The sequence below is a fragment of the Bombina bombina genome, chromosome 8 (assembly GCF_027579735.1).
Source record: "Bombina bombina isolate aBomBom1 chromosome 8, aBomBom1.pri, whole genome shotgun sequence".
Taxonomy (NCBI): domain Eukaryota; kingdom Metazoa; phylum Chordata; class Amphibia; order Anura; family Bombinatoridae; genus Bombina; species Bombina bombina.
Genome location: NC_069506.1, coordinates 248,553,663 through 248,571,238, shown reverse-complemented (window position 1 = coordinate 248,571,238; position 17,576 = coordinate 248,553,663). Strand labels below are relative to the sequence as shown.

General features: G+C 38.4%; 1 protein-coding gene across 2 annotated transcripts in view; it reads right to left on the bottom strand.

Moving 5' to 3' along the window:
* Positions 1–17,576, bottom strand: part of LOC128639088 (B-cell receptor CD22) — a 281,839-nt gene that overhangs the window by 67,282 nt on the left and 196,981 nt on the right. The window contains exon 4 of one of the 2 annotated variants that reach the window (XM_053691238.1): positions 14,532–14,792. The exons of the other annotated variant lie outside the window; for it this stretch is intronic. Coding sequence (XP_053547213.1) covers positions 14,532–14,792 — 261 coding nt within the window. The remainder of the gene's footprint in view (positions 1–14,531; positions 14,793–17,576) is intronic. 2 annotated transcript variants of the gene reach the window in all.

The following is a 17,576-nucleotide window of genomic DNA, read 5'->3' as shown; positions in this document are numbered from 1 at the left end:
TTTTTAATGAGTCTAAGAGGTCCATTTATCATGCTCCGTATGGAGCTTGTGGGCCCGTGTTTCTGATGAGTCTTCAACTCGCCAGAAACAGCAGTTATGAAGCAGTGGTCTAAAGACGGGCGGACAGAAATCACCACAATTCAACCCGATCGAGTACGATCAGGTTGATTGACACCTCCCTGCGGGCAGCCCATTGGCCGTGAGTCTGCAGGGGGCGGCATTGCACCAGCAGCTCTTGTAAGCTGCTGGTGCAATGCTGAATACGGAGAGTGTATTGCTCTCCGCATTCAGCGAGGTCTTGCGGACCTGATCCGCACTATTGGATCAGGTCCACAAGACCTTTGATACATAGGCCATTAAAGATCAAAGGAGAAGTTGGCATTCCCTATGAATGTAAATAAGAAAATAACAAGAAAAATAAGAATATAAAATGTAATTTCAAACATTGCAACCTAGATGTTTGAAGAACAAAAAAAGCGGTGCTACGGGATATAATTAAAAGTCCAAAGACACTTTATTGGTTACTTCCACAGCATGGAAAAATAAAACAAACACTTGCAAGTATGTAGTCAGAGCTTGACGCGTTTCGGCTTACGCCGTCATCAGAAGCCTTAACTTCATTATCCACCATCTTTCCTTATAAAGGCTAAACTCCTTACTGATTTGTCAACAGATGAATTACATCACCAGATGATTAACACACAGTAATTAACCTCTTACAAACTGATTCTCCAATTTGTACCCTCCAATACTAGTGAGTTCATTATCATTAAGTATATATGCATATATAAATACATATGCCCTTAAATGCTGTATATCATTCTTAAGTTTATACTATATTCATTTTATTTGTATTCTTACTTAGATATAAGCTTGGGTAACATACTTTGTTTATTTTCCCCAAAACTTGTACTTAATGATATATATATCACCTGTTAGTGGAAAAGGTCTTATCATATAGGAAGCTCCTTACCTCCATACATTTATTAAATCCGCTTCAGTATTGAAGCCTAATGGCAGACGAGTTTGCAGGGAAAATATCCAAAATGCCTCTCTTTTGGATAATAACATGTCGAGATTCCCACCCCTCTCTTTTGGACACACTTTTTCTATTACTTGCCACCTGAAGGTTTTTACATTTTCATTGTGGTGTGTTATAAAGTGTGCCGCTAATGCAGAACACGGGGTTGTGGTGGAGATGTCTTTTAGGTGCTCTCTAATGCGCTATCTCACCTCCCTGGTGGTCATACCCACGTATTGCATCTTATATTCTGTGCATTGTACCATGTAAATAACATATTTAGATCTACAGTTTGTACAACTTGTGGCCTCATAAACACGCTGTGTTGTACATGATTGAAACTGTTTAGATACAACTGCATGCCCACATGCTTTACAATTAATGTTATGGCATTTAAAATGTCCCTTACATGTTAACCAACTACTTTGCCCTGCTTTCTTCTGGCTGACTGCACTGGGAGAGAGATAATTGCCAAGAGTGCGATTCCGTTTGGACACAAAACAAAAGCCTCTCTTAACAGTATCATATAAGACGTTATCTCCTTTAAGAATCGGAAAATGTTTTTCCACTATCTTTACAATTCTACCGTACTGGTTGCTGTATTTTGTTATAAAAGTAGGCTTATCCTTGTTATGTTCTCTCCTAGGTTTAATTTTATCCAATTAAAGCTCCCTTCTATCAAGACCTTCTGATTGTACTATGGCTTTATCTATTACTTCACTCTTATAACCCCTGTCCAAAAAGCGTTGCTTCAGTTTAAGACACTCTGCTCTATAGATACTCTCTTCTGAGCAATTCCTCCTCAGTCTGATGCATTCCCCTTTGATTATCCCAAAACCTGTGTACTTGGGATGCAGACTCCTAGCATGGAGGATGGCATTTGACTGTAATGGCTTGCGATACAATTCACTTTTAATTCCCTTCCTTTCTACATCACCTTTCAAAACCACATCCAAAAATGAGATTTCTTCTAATCCTACTGTATAGGTAAATTTTAAACCAACATCATTGGTATTGAGATATTGGATAAATCCTTCTACCTCTATCACTGAACCTCTCCAGATGAAAATAAAATCATCTATAAAGCGATGATAGAAAAGGATGTGGTCTTTATAAGGGTTACTATCTCCATAAACGTGGAACAGCTCCCACCAACCCATAAATAGGTTGGCATAGGAGGGGCAAATTTAGCCCCCATAGCTGTTCCACGCTTCTGGAGATAGTAACCCCCATCAAACAAAAAATAATAAATAAACCTAGATGTTTGCCATATAATATAATTTTTGAAGACTTTTCTTCATTATTAAAATAACTATGATGATGTAACTCACAAAAAAACAAAACCAATTAGATTTCATATCATATCTATCACACTGTTGTATACTGATGGATGTAACAGTAGGTCTATACTATGCAAGATAAAAATACTCTTTCTCTCTGTGTACTTCTTTGTATAGAGCAGTACTTTCCAAACTGTGTGTCGTGACGGCGGCAGTGTGTAGGTGTTTCCCTGCTTCAGCACAATTTTTTTTTAATTTAACACTTTTGTAAAAAAAAAAATTTGGTTTCTGACTTTCCGCCTGCATGTTAAGCATATCACGTGGTTGACACGTGATTGATACCTAGTGGGTCACAGATCATCTTAACCTATTTGCACAGCTCAATGGGAACTGAAACTATTCCCATTCCCGTCTTTGACTGCACGTGTAGTCTCCTTAATCGGCTCGTGACTGCATGTGTAGTCAGTGAGTGGGACAGCAGTGTTTTGCAGTGCGGGCAGTAGTAATAGTAGTCAGTGCAACTCGCAGAGCTCTGAGGGCAGCAGCTTAAACGCTGAGGTGAAGTCAGAAGTCAAAGTGGCTTTTTTTTTTTGCAGTTAGCTCCCAGTAGTGCATTGCTGCTCCTGCTCTTGATATATGGATAGGAAGCTGAAGCTTAAAAATGTTTGATGATTAAATGCGAGTGTCTTTATCTAATATTCCACCAAATATTCAGAAACTGTGTTCATCCCATCAACCTCATACATCCCATTAAAATAGTAAGTAGCTATTGGTGGTATTAATTCTTGCGCATACATACTGTTACTTGTAAATACATTTCGTTATTATATAATTTATGTATGTGTCCGTATCTCTTAAAACAAGTTAGTTTAACCTCCTGTTTGCTAGTACAACTGAATTACTGTGTCGCAAAATGATGTAGGTGTAAAAAGTTTGGAAAGCTCTGGAGAGGCAGGAGAGTAAGAAATAATAATCCGGAATTAATGCTTTATTTAAGATTTAGAATAGAGAATGGTATATTTGAATAGGTTTAACTAACATTTTTGAGTGAAGCATTTACATTTCTAGACATTTTAAAACAGTTTAATAATTTTTTTCTTTCTTTTTTTAATGGCAATTTTCTTCCAAGGAACTTTTATTGCTGCAGGAAAATAATTATCAGTATGGCAAAAATATTTGATTAAATCACCAAGAACCATCTATCAAGCATGTGATACCCTTTGAACTAGAGATTGATAGATGATACATAACCCATAACAGGACCCAGCGAACCCAGAACTCAAAATGAGATAACATAGCACTGAATCATAGTCCATTTTCAAGTTGAAAAAGGAGTGCTGTTTACTATTTCAGTACTGTTCCTCACTCTTAGTGCCACATATGTGCAGCTTTGTTGTCCCCAAAGCATTTGCGGCTAGATTTAGAGTTTTGTCGGTAACAACCCGAAAATCTAACGCCGGCTTTTTTCTGGCTGCACCATAAAAATAACTCTGGTATTGAGAGTCCTTATAAAGGCTGTGTTAGGCTCCAAAAAAGGAGCGTAGAGCATATTTAACGCAGCTTCAACTCTCGATACCAGAGTTGCTTACGCAAGCGGCCAGCCTCAAAAACGTGCTCGTGCACGGTTCCCCCATAGAAAACAATGGGGCTGTTTGAGCTGAAAAAAAACTTAACACCTGCAAAAAAGCCGCGTTCAGCTCCGAACGCAGCCCCATTGTTTGCTATGCGGAAACACTTCCTACGTCTGCACCTAACACTCTAACATGTACCCCGAGTCTAAACACCCCTAACCTTACACTTATTAACCCCTAATCTGCCGCCCCCGCTATCGCTGACCCCTGCATATTATTATTAACCCCTAATCTGCCGCTCCGTAAACCGCCGCTACTTACATTATCCCTATGTACCCCTAATCTGCTGCCCTAACATCGCCGACCACTATATTATATTTATTAACCCCTAATCTGCCCCCCACAACGTCGCCTCCACCTGCCTACACTTATTAACCCCTAATCTGCCGAGCGGACCTGAGCGCTACTATAATAAAGTTATTAACCCCTAATCCGCCTCACTAACCCTATAATAAATAGTATTAACCCCTAATCTGCCCTCCCTAACATCGCCGACACCTAACTTCAATTATTAACCCCTAATCTGCCGACTGGAGCTCACCGCTATTCTAATAAATGTATTAACCCCTAAAGCTAAGTCTAACCCTAACACTAACACCCCCCTAAGTTAAATATAATTTACATCTAACGAAATTAATTATCTCTTATTAAATAAATTATTCCTATTTAAAGCTAAATACTTACCTGTAAAATAAATCCTAATATAGCTACAATATAAATTATATTTATATTATAGCTATTTTAGGATTAATATTTATTTTACAGGCAACTTTGTAATTATTTTAACCATGTACAATAGCTATTAAATAGTTAAGAACTATTTAATAGTTACCTAGTTAAAATAATTACAAAATTACCTGTAAAATAAATCCTAACCTAAGTTAAAATTAAACCTAACACTATACTATCATTAAATTAATTAAATAAAATACCTACAATTATCTACAATTAAACCTAACACTACACTATCAATAAATAAATTAAATACAATTCCTACAAATAACTACAATGAAATAAACTAACTAAAGTACAAAAAATAAAAAAGAACTAAGTTACAAAAAATAAAAAAATATTTACAAACATAAGAAAAATATTACAACAATTTTAAACTAATTACACCTACTCTAAGCCCCCTAATAAAATAACAAAGACCCCCAAAATAAAAAATGCCCTACCCTATTCTAAATTACTAAAGTTCAAAGCTCTTTTACCTTACCAGCCCTGAACAGGGCCCTTTGCAGGGCATGCCCCAAGAAGTTCAGCTCTTTTGCCTGTAAAAAAAAACATACAATACCCCCCCCAACATTACAACCCACCACCCACATACCCCTAATCTAACCCAAACCCCCCTTAAATAAACCTAACACTAAGCCCCTGAAGATCATCCTACCATGTCTTCACCTCACCAGGTATCACCGATCCGTCCTGGCTCCAAAATCTTCATCCAACCCAAGCGGGGGCTGGCGATCCATCATCCGGCGGCTGAAGAGGTCCAGAAGAGGCTTCAAAGTCTTCATCCTATCCGGGAAGAAGAGGCAATCCGGACCGGCAACCATCTTGATCCAAGCGGCATCTTCTATCTTCATCCGATGACGACCGGCTCCATCCTGAAGATCTCCACTGCGGACCCATCTTCTTCCGGCGACGTCCAACTGAAGAATGACGGTTCCTTTAATGGACGTCATCCAAGATGGCATCCCTCGAATTCCGATTGGCTGATAGGATTCTATCAGCCAATCGGAATTAAGGTAGGAATATTCTGATTGGCTGATGGAATCAGCCAATCAGAATCAAGTTCAATCCGATTGGCTGATCCAATCAGCCAATCAGATTGAGCTCGCATTCTATTGGCTGTTCCGATCAGCCAATAGAATGCGAGCTCAATCTGATTGGCTGATTGGATCAGCCAATCGGATTGAACTTGATTCTGATTGGCTGATTCCATCAGCCAATCAGAATATTCCTACCTTAATTCCGATTGGCTGATAGAATCCTATCAGACAATCGGAATTCGAGGGACGCCATCTTGGATGACGGCATTTAAAGGAACCGTCATTCGTTGTTCAGTTGTAGGCCAGGATGGATGTTCCGCGTCGGAGGTCTTCAGGATCCTGCCGCTCCGCCCCGGATGGATGAACATAGAAGATCCCGCTTGGATGAAGACTTCAATCGGATGGAAGACCTCTTCTGCCCCGCTTGGATGAAGACTTCAGCCGGATCACGGACCTCTTCAGCCCCCCGCTTGGGCTTGGATCAGGACATCGGAGGAGCTCTTCTGGATCGATCGGTGAACCTGGTATGGTGAAGATAGGGTAGGAAGATCTTCAGGGGCTTAGTGTTAGGTTTATCTAAGGGGGGTTTGGGTTAGATTAGGAGTATGTGGGTGGTGGGTTGTAATGTTGGGGGGGGGTATTGTATGTTTTTTTTTACAGGCAAAAGAGCTGAACTTCTTGGGGCATGCCCTGCAAAGGGCCCTGTTCAGGGCTGGTAAGGTAAAAGAGCTTTGAACTTTAGTAATTTAGAATAGGGTAGGGCATTTTTTTATTTTGGGGGGCTTTGTTATTTTATTAGGGGGCTTAGAGTAGGTGTAATTAGTTTAAAATTGTTGTAATATTTTTCTTATGTTTGTAAATATTTTTTTATTTTTTGTAACTTAGTTCTTTTTTATTTTTTGTACTTTAGATAGTTTATTTAATTGTAGTTATTTGTAGGTATTGTATTTAATTTATTTATTGATAGTGTAGTGTTAGGTTTAATTGTAGATAATTATAGGTATTTTATTTAATTAATTTATTGATAGTGTAGTGTTAGGTTTAATTGTAACTTAGGTTAGGATTTATTTTACAGGTAATTTTGTAATTATTTTAACTATATTAGCTATTAAATAGTTCTTAACTATTTAATAGCTATTGTACCTGGTTAAAATAAATACAAAGTTACCTGTAAAATAAATATAAATCCTAAAATAGCTATAATATAATTATAATTTATATTGTAGCTATATTAGGATTTATTTTACAGGTAAGTATTTAGCTTTAAATAGGAATAATTTATTTAATAAGAGTTAATTAATTTCGTTACATTAAAATTATATTTAACTTAGGGGGTGTTAGTGTTAGGGTTAGACTTAGCTTTAGGGGTTAATACATTTATTAGAATAGCGGTGAGCTCCAGTCGGCAGATTAGGGGTTAATAATTGAAGTTAGGTATCGGTGATGTTAGGGAGGGCAGATTAGGGGTTAATACTATTTATTATAGGGTTAGTGAGGCGGATTAGGGGTTAATAACTTTATAATAATAGCGGTGTGGTCCGCGCGGCAGATTAGGGGTTAATAAGTGTAGGCAGGTGGAGGCGACGTTGAGGGGGGCAGATTAGGGGTTAATAAATATAATATAGGGGTCGGCGGTGTTAAGGGCAGCAGATTAGGGGTACATAAGTATAACGTAGGTGGAGGCGCTTTGCGGTTGGCAGATTAGGGGTTAATTATTGTAGGTAGCTGGCTGCGACGTCGTGGGGGGCAGGTTAGGGGTTAATAAATATAATATAGGGGTCGGCTGTGTTAGGGGCAGCAGATTAGGGGTACATAAGTATAACGTAGGTGGCGGTCGGCAGATTAGGGGTTAAAAAAAATTAATTGAGTGGCGGCGATGTGGGGGGACCTCGGTTTAGGGGTACATAGGTAGTTTATGGGTGTTAGTGTACTTTAGAGTACAGTAGTTAAGAGCTTTATGAACCGGCGTTAGCCCAGAAAGCTCTTAACTACTGACTTTTTTCCTGCGGCTGGAGTTTTGTCGTTAGATGTCTAACGCTCACTTCAGACACGACTCTAAATACCGGAGTTAGAAAAATCCCATTGAAAAGATAGGATACGCAATTTACGTAAGGGGATCTGCGGTATGGAAAAGTCGCGGCTGAAAAGTGAGCGTTAGACCCTTTTTTTAATGACTCCAAATACCGGAGGTAGCCTAAAACCAGCGTTAGGAGCCTCTAACGCTGGTTTTCACGGCTAACGCCAAACTCTAAATCTAGGCCTTGGTGTTTTAGCAGTAAAAAAAGTCTATTTTATGATTCTAATAAAGGATACAATTTCAAAAAAAAGTTTCCAATTTTATTTATATTATCAAATCTGCATCATTATCATGTTATTCTTTGTTGATATCAAGATATGTAGCATGTGCGTCTTGAGTATTACATGACAGAAAATAGTGCTGACATCTAGTGCTCTTGCTAATATATAAGATTGTTGCCAAACTGCTGCAATATAATGCTGTAGACACGTGCACACTCCTGAATTTACCTTCCTGCTTCCTTTGCAACAAAGGATAACAAGAAACAAAGAACATTTGATAATAGAAATAAATTTGAAAGTTGTTTAAAATTGTATGTTCTATCTGAATCATGGGGAAAAAAAATTGGATTTATGTCCCTTTAAGCTTAATGGCATGTCACTCATCAGGTGTGGAAAATTAGAGTATATATTCAGTGAAATATCTAAGCAGGACTGTGTTGATGTGTTGAGAGAAGGAAGGATGACTCATTCCCATACCACATTGTGCAGTGATTTAAAATGTCCAATGCATATAAAAATGAAGCAGAGACGAACGCTTTACTAGTGGCAGAAAAAGGAAGCTATCAAAGGCTGCAAACATATTTCTGAGGAGGCAGGTTGAGAAAAACCCTTGAGTGACTGCAAAAGACCTGCAGCAAGACTTGGTGGCAACAGGCACAGATGTTTCAGTTTGCACAGTAAGGTGCGTACTAAATGCAGAAGGTTTCAATGCCAGAACTCCAAGAACTACACCACTACTGACCCAAAAACCCAAGAATATTACTGAACTGTAGGCCATTGCTCATGAAGAATGGGCTTAGATTCCTCAGGAATGCTGCTAGAAGCTGGTGTCTGGCTATGCATATTGTTTGCAGCAGGTCATAACAGCAAAAGGGTTCTCTACTAAGTACTAAAGATGGTTGTCATGAAGGGGTTGAATAATTTTGAGATTGCAGAATACATTAAAAGTTGCTTTTTTAGTTGAATTTGGGGAAACCACTTGAAGCATTCACTGTGTTGAGCTATTTCAATTGCTTTTGTTTGATTTGTTCATTGCAAACAGCTGAAAGTCTGTCAATTTTGACAATACATTTGCAATGGGGTTGAATAATTTTGACTACAACTGTATAAGCTTCTAAAACTGTGATGTAGCAACATATGGTCAAGATTACAAGTTGTAAATTAAATCTTTAATTCGTGATTGCGATAACACCGGACACGTTTAGCTTGTTGAGCTTTTTCGGGTTGTGCTGGTATAGCAAGTTGCAAAATAACTTATTTTGCGTGCTTGTTAACCCGAATACTGTGCCAAAAAGAACTTGAGTTTTTACGTGTGCGTGCATGTATTCCCCCATCGAGATCAATTGGGAAAAATAGTGGGGAAAAAACCTAACACCCGCATTCCCCATAGAAGTCAATGGAGAAAAAAACAAACACCCATCGTGCATACAACATTGCATTCGCGCATTAATAAATGCTTAAAGGGACACTGAACCCAAATTTTTTCTTTTGTGATTCAGATAGAGCATGCAATTTTAAGCAACATTCTAATTTACTCCTATTATCAAATTTTCTTCATCCTCATGCTATCTTTATTTGAAAAAGAAGGCATCTAAGCTTTTTTTTATCAGAATTTTGGACAGCACTTTTTTATTGGTGGATGAATTTATCCACCAATCAGCAAGGACAACCCAGGTTGTTCACAAAAAAAGTGGGCCGGCATCTAAACTTACATTCTTGCATTTCAAATAAAGATACCAAGAGAATGAAGAAAAATTGATAATAGGAGTAAATTAGAAAGTTGCTTAAAATGTCATGCTCTATCTGAATCACAAAAGAAAAAATTTGGGTTCAGTGTCCCTTTAATGGAAAAGGGATATAATGCACTAATATATATGTTTATATATGTGCTCATATATATATATATATATATATATATATATATATATATATATATATATATAAAAAAAAAATGTTATATCTGTAAATACATATATACACATATGAATTAATTACTATACACTCACCGGCCACTTTATTAGATACACCTGTTCAATTGCTTGGTAACATAAATTGCTAATCAGTCAATCACATGGCAGCAATTCAATGCCTTTAGGCATATAGACGTGGTGAAGACGACTTGCTGAAATTCAAACCGAGCATCAGAATTTGGAAGAAAGGTAATTTAAATAACTTTGAACGTGGCATGGTTGTTGGTGCCAGACGGGCTGGTCTGAGTATTTCAAAAACTGCTGATCTACTGAGATTTTCACGCACAACCATCTCTAGGGTTTAAAGAGAATGGTCAGAAAAAGAGAAAATATCCAGTGAGTGGCAGTTGTGTGGATGACAATGTCTTGTTAATGTCAGAGGTCAGAGGAGAATTGGCAGACTGGTTCGAAATGATGGAACGGCAATAGTAACTCAAAAAAACACTTGTTACAACCAAGGTATGCAGAATACCATCTCTGAAGGCACAACACATCAAACCTTGAAGCAGATGGGCTACAGCAGCAGAAGAACACACCGGTGCCACTCCTGTCAGCTAAGAACAGGAAACTGAGTCTAAAATTTGCACAGGCTCACCAAAATGGGACTATAGAAGATTGGAAAAATGTTGCCTGGTCTGATGAGTCTCAATTTCAGCTGTGCCATTCAAATGGTATTGTCAGAATTTGGCATAAACAACATGAAAGCATGGATCCATACTGCCTTGTATCAACGGTTCAGGCTGGTGGTGGTGGTGTAATGGTGTGGGGGATATTTTCTTGGCACACTTTGGGCCCCTTAGTTCCAACTAAGCATCAATTGAATGCCATGGCCTACCTGAGTATTGTTGCTGACCATGTCCATCCCTTTATGACTACAGTGTACCCACATTCTAATGGCTACTTCCAGCAGGATAATGCACCATGTCACAAAGCTCAAATCATCTCAAACTGGTTTCTTGAACATGACAATGAGTTCACTGTACTCCAATGGCCTCCACAGTCATCAGATCTCAATCCAATAGAGCACCTTTGGGATGTGGTGGAAGTGGAAATCCGCCTCATGGATGTGCATCCATCAAATCTGCAGCAACTGCATGATGCTATCATGTCAATATAGACCAAAATGTCTGAGGAATGTTTCCAACACCTTGTTGAAGCTATGCCACAAATAATTAAAGCAGTTTTGTAGGCAAAAGGGGGTCCAACCCAGTACTAGCAAGGTGTACCTAATAAAGTGGCTGGTGAGTGTATTGCACACATATATAAACATATGTATATACATACATCATCATCTTTAGACATGTATAAGTATGTGTCTTGATGTTAAAGCCATTTGCCTGCCTTTTTTTTTTCCTAACACCCGAGATCTCATAACTTTGAGCCTTTATAACTTTTTTGTGCAACATTTTTTAAATATTTTTTTAGACAGTGTTAATATGAGTGTAACTGTACTTTGTAATGTATTTTTGAAGTGTTTTGTTCAACTTTTTTGTTTTGCAAAACAGTTAACTAGAGCTCTTCTAGCGTGGAAAAAAATCGCAATTGCAATCACGACTTTTCAAGACTTGTAATTAAATTGCTTGTGAAAAGACGATATTGCGCGCAGAAAAGACATAATGTGCCACTTGTAATCTTGCCCAGAGTGAGCTATAAGATCTATAGTGGCTAACTACTATAAAATGTATAGCTAGAAATGTAATTCCACAAACCAGTGCATTGCTTATAAGCAGTTTGAAAAAGAAAAAGATAAAGGGATAATATTACCATCCTGTACCTAGGTGTGCAAGAAAATGCCTTAAAGGTACATGAAGCACAAAACTTTTCTTTCCAGATTGAAATAGAACATGTGAAATTAAAAAACTTTCCAAAGTAGTTCTATTATCTATTTTGCTTCATTCTCTTTGCATCCTTTGTTGAAAAGCATACTTAGGAGTCTCAGGAGCAGTAATTCACTACTGGGAACTAGCTGCTGATTGGTGGTTGCACATAAATGCATCTTTTTATTTTTTCACCAGATGTGTTAGCTAGTTCCGAGTAGTTCAACAAAGGATACCAAGAGAATTAAGTACATTTGATATTAGAGTTAAAGTGGAAAGTTGTTTAAAATCATATGCTCTATCTGAATCATGAAAGAAAATATTTGGGTTTTCATGTCCCTTTAACTTCCTAAAGTAATAGAATGAGAGCTGCTTAAATCCTATTGGCTGATTTGAACAGCCAATAGGATTTTAGCAGCTCTAATTCCTATTGGCTGATTCAAATTGTTCAGCCAATAGGAATGCAAGGGACGATATCTTGAATTGCGTACTTTGCATTGAAGATTCAGTGTACAGCGTCGACAATATGAAGAGGATGCTCCATGCAAGATGTCTTCAGGATGGACCCGCTCCACACCGCCGGGATCAAGATAGAAGATGCCGCCTGGTTGAAGACTTCTCACCACCTGGATGAGGATTTTGTCGCCTGGATGAAGACTTCTCGCCGCCTGGATGAAGATCGTTTAAGCAGGACTTAAAAAACTGTAAGTGGATCTTCGGGGGTTAGTGATTTTCTGGGTGGTTTTTTTTTTAGTTTAGGGTTTGGGCTTGTAAAAGAGCTAAATGCCCTTACAAATGCCCTTTTCAGGGCAATGGGTAGCTTAGGTTTTTAGATAGTTTTTTTTAATGTTGTGGGTTTGGGAGGGGGTGGGGGTTTGTAATGTTAGTGGGTTTTTGTATATATTTTTTTTAAGTTAAAAGAGCTTTTTAACTTAGGGCAATGCCCTACAAATGCCCTACAAAAGGCCCTTTTAAGAGCAATTGGTAGTTTATTCTAGATTAGGTTTTTATTTTGGGGTGTTTTTTTTTTTAAAATGGGTATTAGTATAGAGAAACAAAAAACAATGCAGTAAAAAGTAGGTGTCGTGGAATAACAAGCCGTTACCATAGCAACATGCAGAGTGAGCAAAGCTTAGGAGTAGGAATAGTGCTTATCCCAATATGTGTATTGCAAAGACTCTAGTATTCAAGACTAAACCGAGGCCCTCCCACATTGTAAACACTATATTAAAGTTATTAAACCCTAATCTGCCGCTCCCGACAATGCCACCACTAATAAAATGTATTAGCCCCTATTCCGCCGCTCCCCGACATCGTCACCACTATACTAAAGTTATTAACCCTTATTTCCCCACACGCCAACATTGCCCACACTATAATAAATATATTAACCCCTATTCCGCCGTGACCCGACATCGCTGCCACTAAATAAAGATATTAACCCCTAAACCTCTGGCCTCCCACATCACTACCACTAAATAAACCTATTAACCACTAAACCACCAGCCCCCCACATCGCCAAAAACTAAATTAAACTATTAACCCCTAAACCTAACACCCCCATAACTTTATATTAAAATTACAAGATCACTATCTTAAAATAAATAAAAACCTACCTGTGAAATAAAAAAATAAAAAAAATAAACTACTAAAATAATTATTAGACTAAAATTAAACTAACTACACATTAAATAAACTAAATTACAAATTAAAAAACCTAACCCTACTAAAACAATTAAATCTACAATTACAAACAATAAAAAAAATACTAAAGTACAAAAAATAACAGACACTAAATTACAAAATATAACAAACGAAGTTATCCAAAATAAAAAATTACACCTAATCTAATAGCCCTATCAAAATAAAAAAGCCCCCAAAAATAAACCCCCCCCCTAAACTACAATAAATTACCAATAGCCCTTAAAAGGGTCTTTTGTAGGGCATTGCCCTAAAGAAATCAGACCCCCCCAATAGTAAAACCCACCACCCAACCAACCCCCCAAAATAAAAAACCTAACTGTAAAAAAACCTAATCTACCCATTGTCCTGAAAAGGGCACTTGTATTGGCATTGCCCTTAAAAGGGTATTCAGCTCTTTTTCCTGCCCTTAAAAGGGCATCCAGCTCTTTTAAGAAATGCCCAACCCCTAATCTAAAAAAATAAACCAAAAAAACTTAAAAAAACCTAACACTAACCCCTCTTTAGGGACTCACAGTTGCTGAAGTCCTGCTTGTATGATCTTCATCCCAGCGGCACCATCTTCATCCATGTGGCTCCATCTTCATCCATCGCGGGTCCGGCATCTTCTTCATCCCTCCGGAGGTGGATCGGACGATGCGCGGAGGAGGTCCAAGTGAAGGTCCAAGGCGGAGGTCCAGGCGAAGGTCCAAGGCGGAGGTCCAGGTGGAGGTCCAAGGCGGAGGTCTAGGTGTAGGTCCATCAATCCGATGTGGAGGTCCTCTTCATGCGTTCATCCGCCGCACACTGAGGATTGAAATGCAAGGTACCCCTTTTATACTGGGGGCACCATTGCATTCCTATTAGCTGAAAATTTTGAATCAGCCAATAGGAATTAGGGCTGCTAAAACCCTATTGGTTGATTCGAATCCATTATTTAAATTTAAAAAAGTATATAACAAGTTACAGTAAGTCAAATTCTATATATGTGTCTTTTACAAGACATAGCTGCTACAGAACATATGATGCAAGAGCTTCTTGACTATGTGTAAAATTTCTTACATTGAACAGGTATCTCTGTCAGATCTGAAACTCCTTTTCCAACGCTATTCACTGCAGAGCAAGTGTAGGTTTCACTGATCCAGCTCACATTCTTCACTATAATTTGCTTTGTTTGGGCAAATAACGTAATCTCTTCTTTTCCCCTGTGCCATTCATAGGCATGTATGTCAGTCTTGGATTTGCTGGAACATGATAATGTCACCTCATCTCCCTCTTTTAGTTCTTTTTCAGTAATAATAACTTTTGTATCCTTTGGTGGGTCTATTGGAAAAAAACATGGATGAGACAGATGAACAAAATAGCAGATAGGCATACAGACACAAATACATATGAGAGAACAAAAATAATAATCTATCAGCTGCAGCTTTTTTGTCTGTTTTTCTGGCTGAAAAAACAAATGTTCAAATTGACTCGATCACAATATCGCACTTCCATTTGTTTCCTCACTCTCAAATGAGATTTGGGATTTTCTTATAAAAGCTCTTTCTTTTTCCTGCAGGGCGGAACTTACGGTGATTAAACAGTTTACAAGTTCAATAATGTAGGCATAAGCACTTTGAAACAGACTCTCGTGAACGAGTTTAGACTCGTGGAGGCGCATCTATAATAAAAACCCAACCATGAAGGCGCTCTCCTGTCCTAAGTAGTTCAATTTTGCAATGCAGCAGTTTCCAGATTTACTGTTTAAGTAATAATTAAATCCTGTATAAGAAGATATTATAAATCCTTTTAATATAAACAAGTCAATTGTTTTCAGTTCAAGTAAAAATGGAAACGGTGCTTTATCAAGCAATAGAAATATTGTCCAAAACAATACTTGTGAAAGTTTAAAGGTGACCATATAGTGACTGATCATGACAACATAGAAGCCACATTCAGATGGTTTAGCAGTGGTGCAAATGGAAAGTGATTACAATAGGTTCCTATAAAAATTACGATTATGTTGTCCCCTTTTAATATCCAGTTGAAAGGTACCATTACTGTTAGTGACAATCACAACAGTGTGAGTGTGACTTACAATCAAATACTAAAATAAAATGTAAAAACATGCTCTATGTAGATGTTAGGGTCATGAAATGAGTACAAAAATATGCCCTTTATGCCAAGATACATATGCCATTCATATGGTTAATCACTGTTGAGGATGGATTCTGATTACAATAAGTTAATGTTACATATGTGAGTATTTTGCTTGCAATGTGAACAAAGGGGTTAACTGAATACATCTTTACTGTAAACTTAAAAGATGTGAGATGGCTAATTGGCTATTTAATTAGTCAGTGACCTCCTAGTTTCTATTTTCAAAAGCTTTTTGATTTAAAACTTGTTTGCTGTGGCGGACTTTTATCAAACTATACAATAATGCATTGTGATTCCTCGAGAAACTAGACATGCAATTAAGTTGGAAAGACAAAAGCCATTTCAGGAGCAAATCACTAATAGATTGTGATCGGTAGAAAGAGACAATAGATAGAGGTGCCAATGGTGCAGATCAATGGTGATTCCAGAGCACTTGTAACAGGTGGTATACACAGGGTACTCACATGTATAGAAGGCAATCAGTTATGCCTATAGAGACAGGCTAGATTTTAACAGCAATCCAGCTGGCTGATCCAGGGTACAAGGGCAGGATACTGGTGTAAGGAGTTAACACCCTAAACGTAGCGTAGCAATAGACCATACATGGCACTCAGAGTAGGTAAAATTAAAAACACATTTATTAAAAAGTTTATAAAAATCTACATATTGGTGCCAAAATAAGATATGGCTAGTGGAGAAACAGTGCGACGCATTTCTCAGATCAACTGTTTCCTCAGGCATCAGATTGTGATCTGCCCCATAGTGTGCTCTTTTAAACTTATACTTATATATGTCCGACAGACATCGCTGAATGCCGACAGCATAGGCTGTCAGCATTTAGCATTGCACAAGCAGTGCTGGTTAACTGCTTGTGCAATGCCGCCCCCTGCATATTCACGGTTAATCGGCTGCTAGCAGTGGGTGTCAATCAACCCGATCGTATCTCAGAGGCGGCGGACCAGTTAAGGAGCAGCGGTCTTAGGACCGCTGCTTCTTAACTGCTGTTTCTGTCAAGCTTGAAGGCTCACACGGAAACAGGAGGATCAGGGGCCATTTGCCCTTGATAATTCGGCCCCATGGTTTCACTCAAAAGTTTAAATTAGGCGTTATTTTTATGCAAAATTTGCTTTTCAGTGTGCCTTGCAACAGTACCCTTTGGGTTTCTATATACATTGACACCCCCCTCCAAAAAAAACAAACAAAGGATAAAACTTCTCAAGATGAAGGCATAATGTTTTTTTTTTTAACCTTTTAACAGTGTGTTGCAGTGTATACCGAAGAGGCAATTACTTATGGCATTGCATCCACCAGGAGTGATCTCCATTTTGGTGTAAGCAGCCAAGGGGTTTCTTGGCCCAGTGATCGTGAATGTCCAGGAGTCCCCCCCAAGCTCCCTTTTAAGCACAATCTTTGATAGGATATGATCTGCCTGTTTAATCCTATTTAAAGCTCTGGCGGGTGCCGATGGCTGTAGTGTATCATAGGTCGAATAGTGCTCTCCGGCGTCACTGCACCTAGTTGCAAGCTTTTTGCTCACCAGAAAATCGAAGGGTGCTTTGTCAAGAAGTTTTTTCATGTTTCTCTCTAGGTTCTCAAAGGTCTCTAGGTTCTCAAAGGTCTCTAGGTTCTCAAAGGGTGTTTCAGGGTGACAAAGGCTCTGTTTCATCCATGTAAACCATAGTTGGATGTGGTAGAAAAACACTTGTGCACACATTTCCCCCTCTTTTGTTGTGATTCTCTTATTCTATTTTTGGTTGTAGAATTTAAATTGCGGTATTCTTGCTGATTGCTGATGTGTTCAATTAGAGCTGAATACCTCGGCTTGCCGAGGGGGGATGCGTTGCCTTTGTGTTAGCCGCCGCTGCAGGCTTTTTTTGTCCGATCTCGAGCTCTAGTGTCAGAAATACTGCTGAGTTTTCAACATATATTGAACAGCTGAGCTATGCAGTTATAAGGGTGGCACAT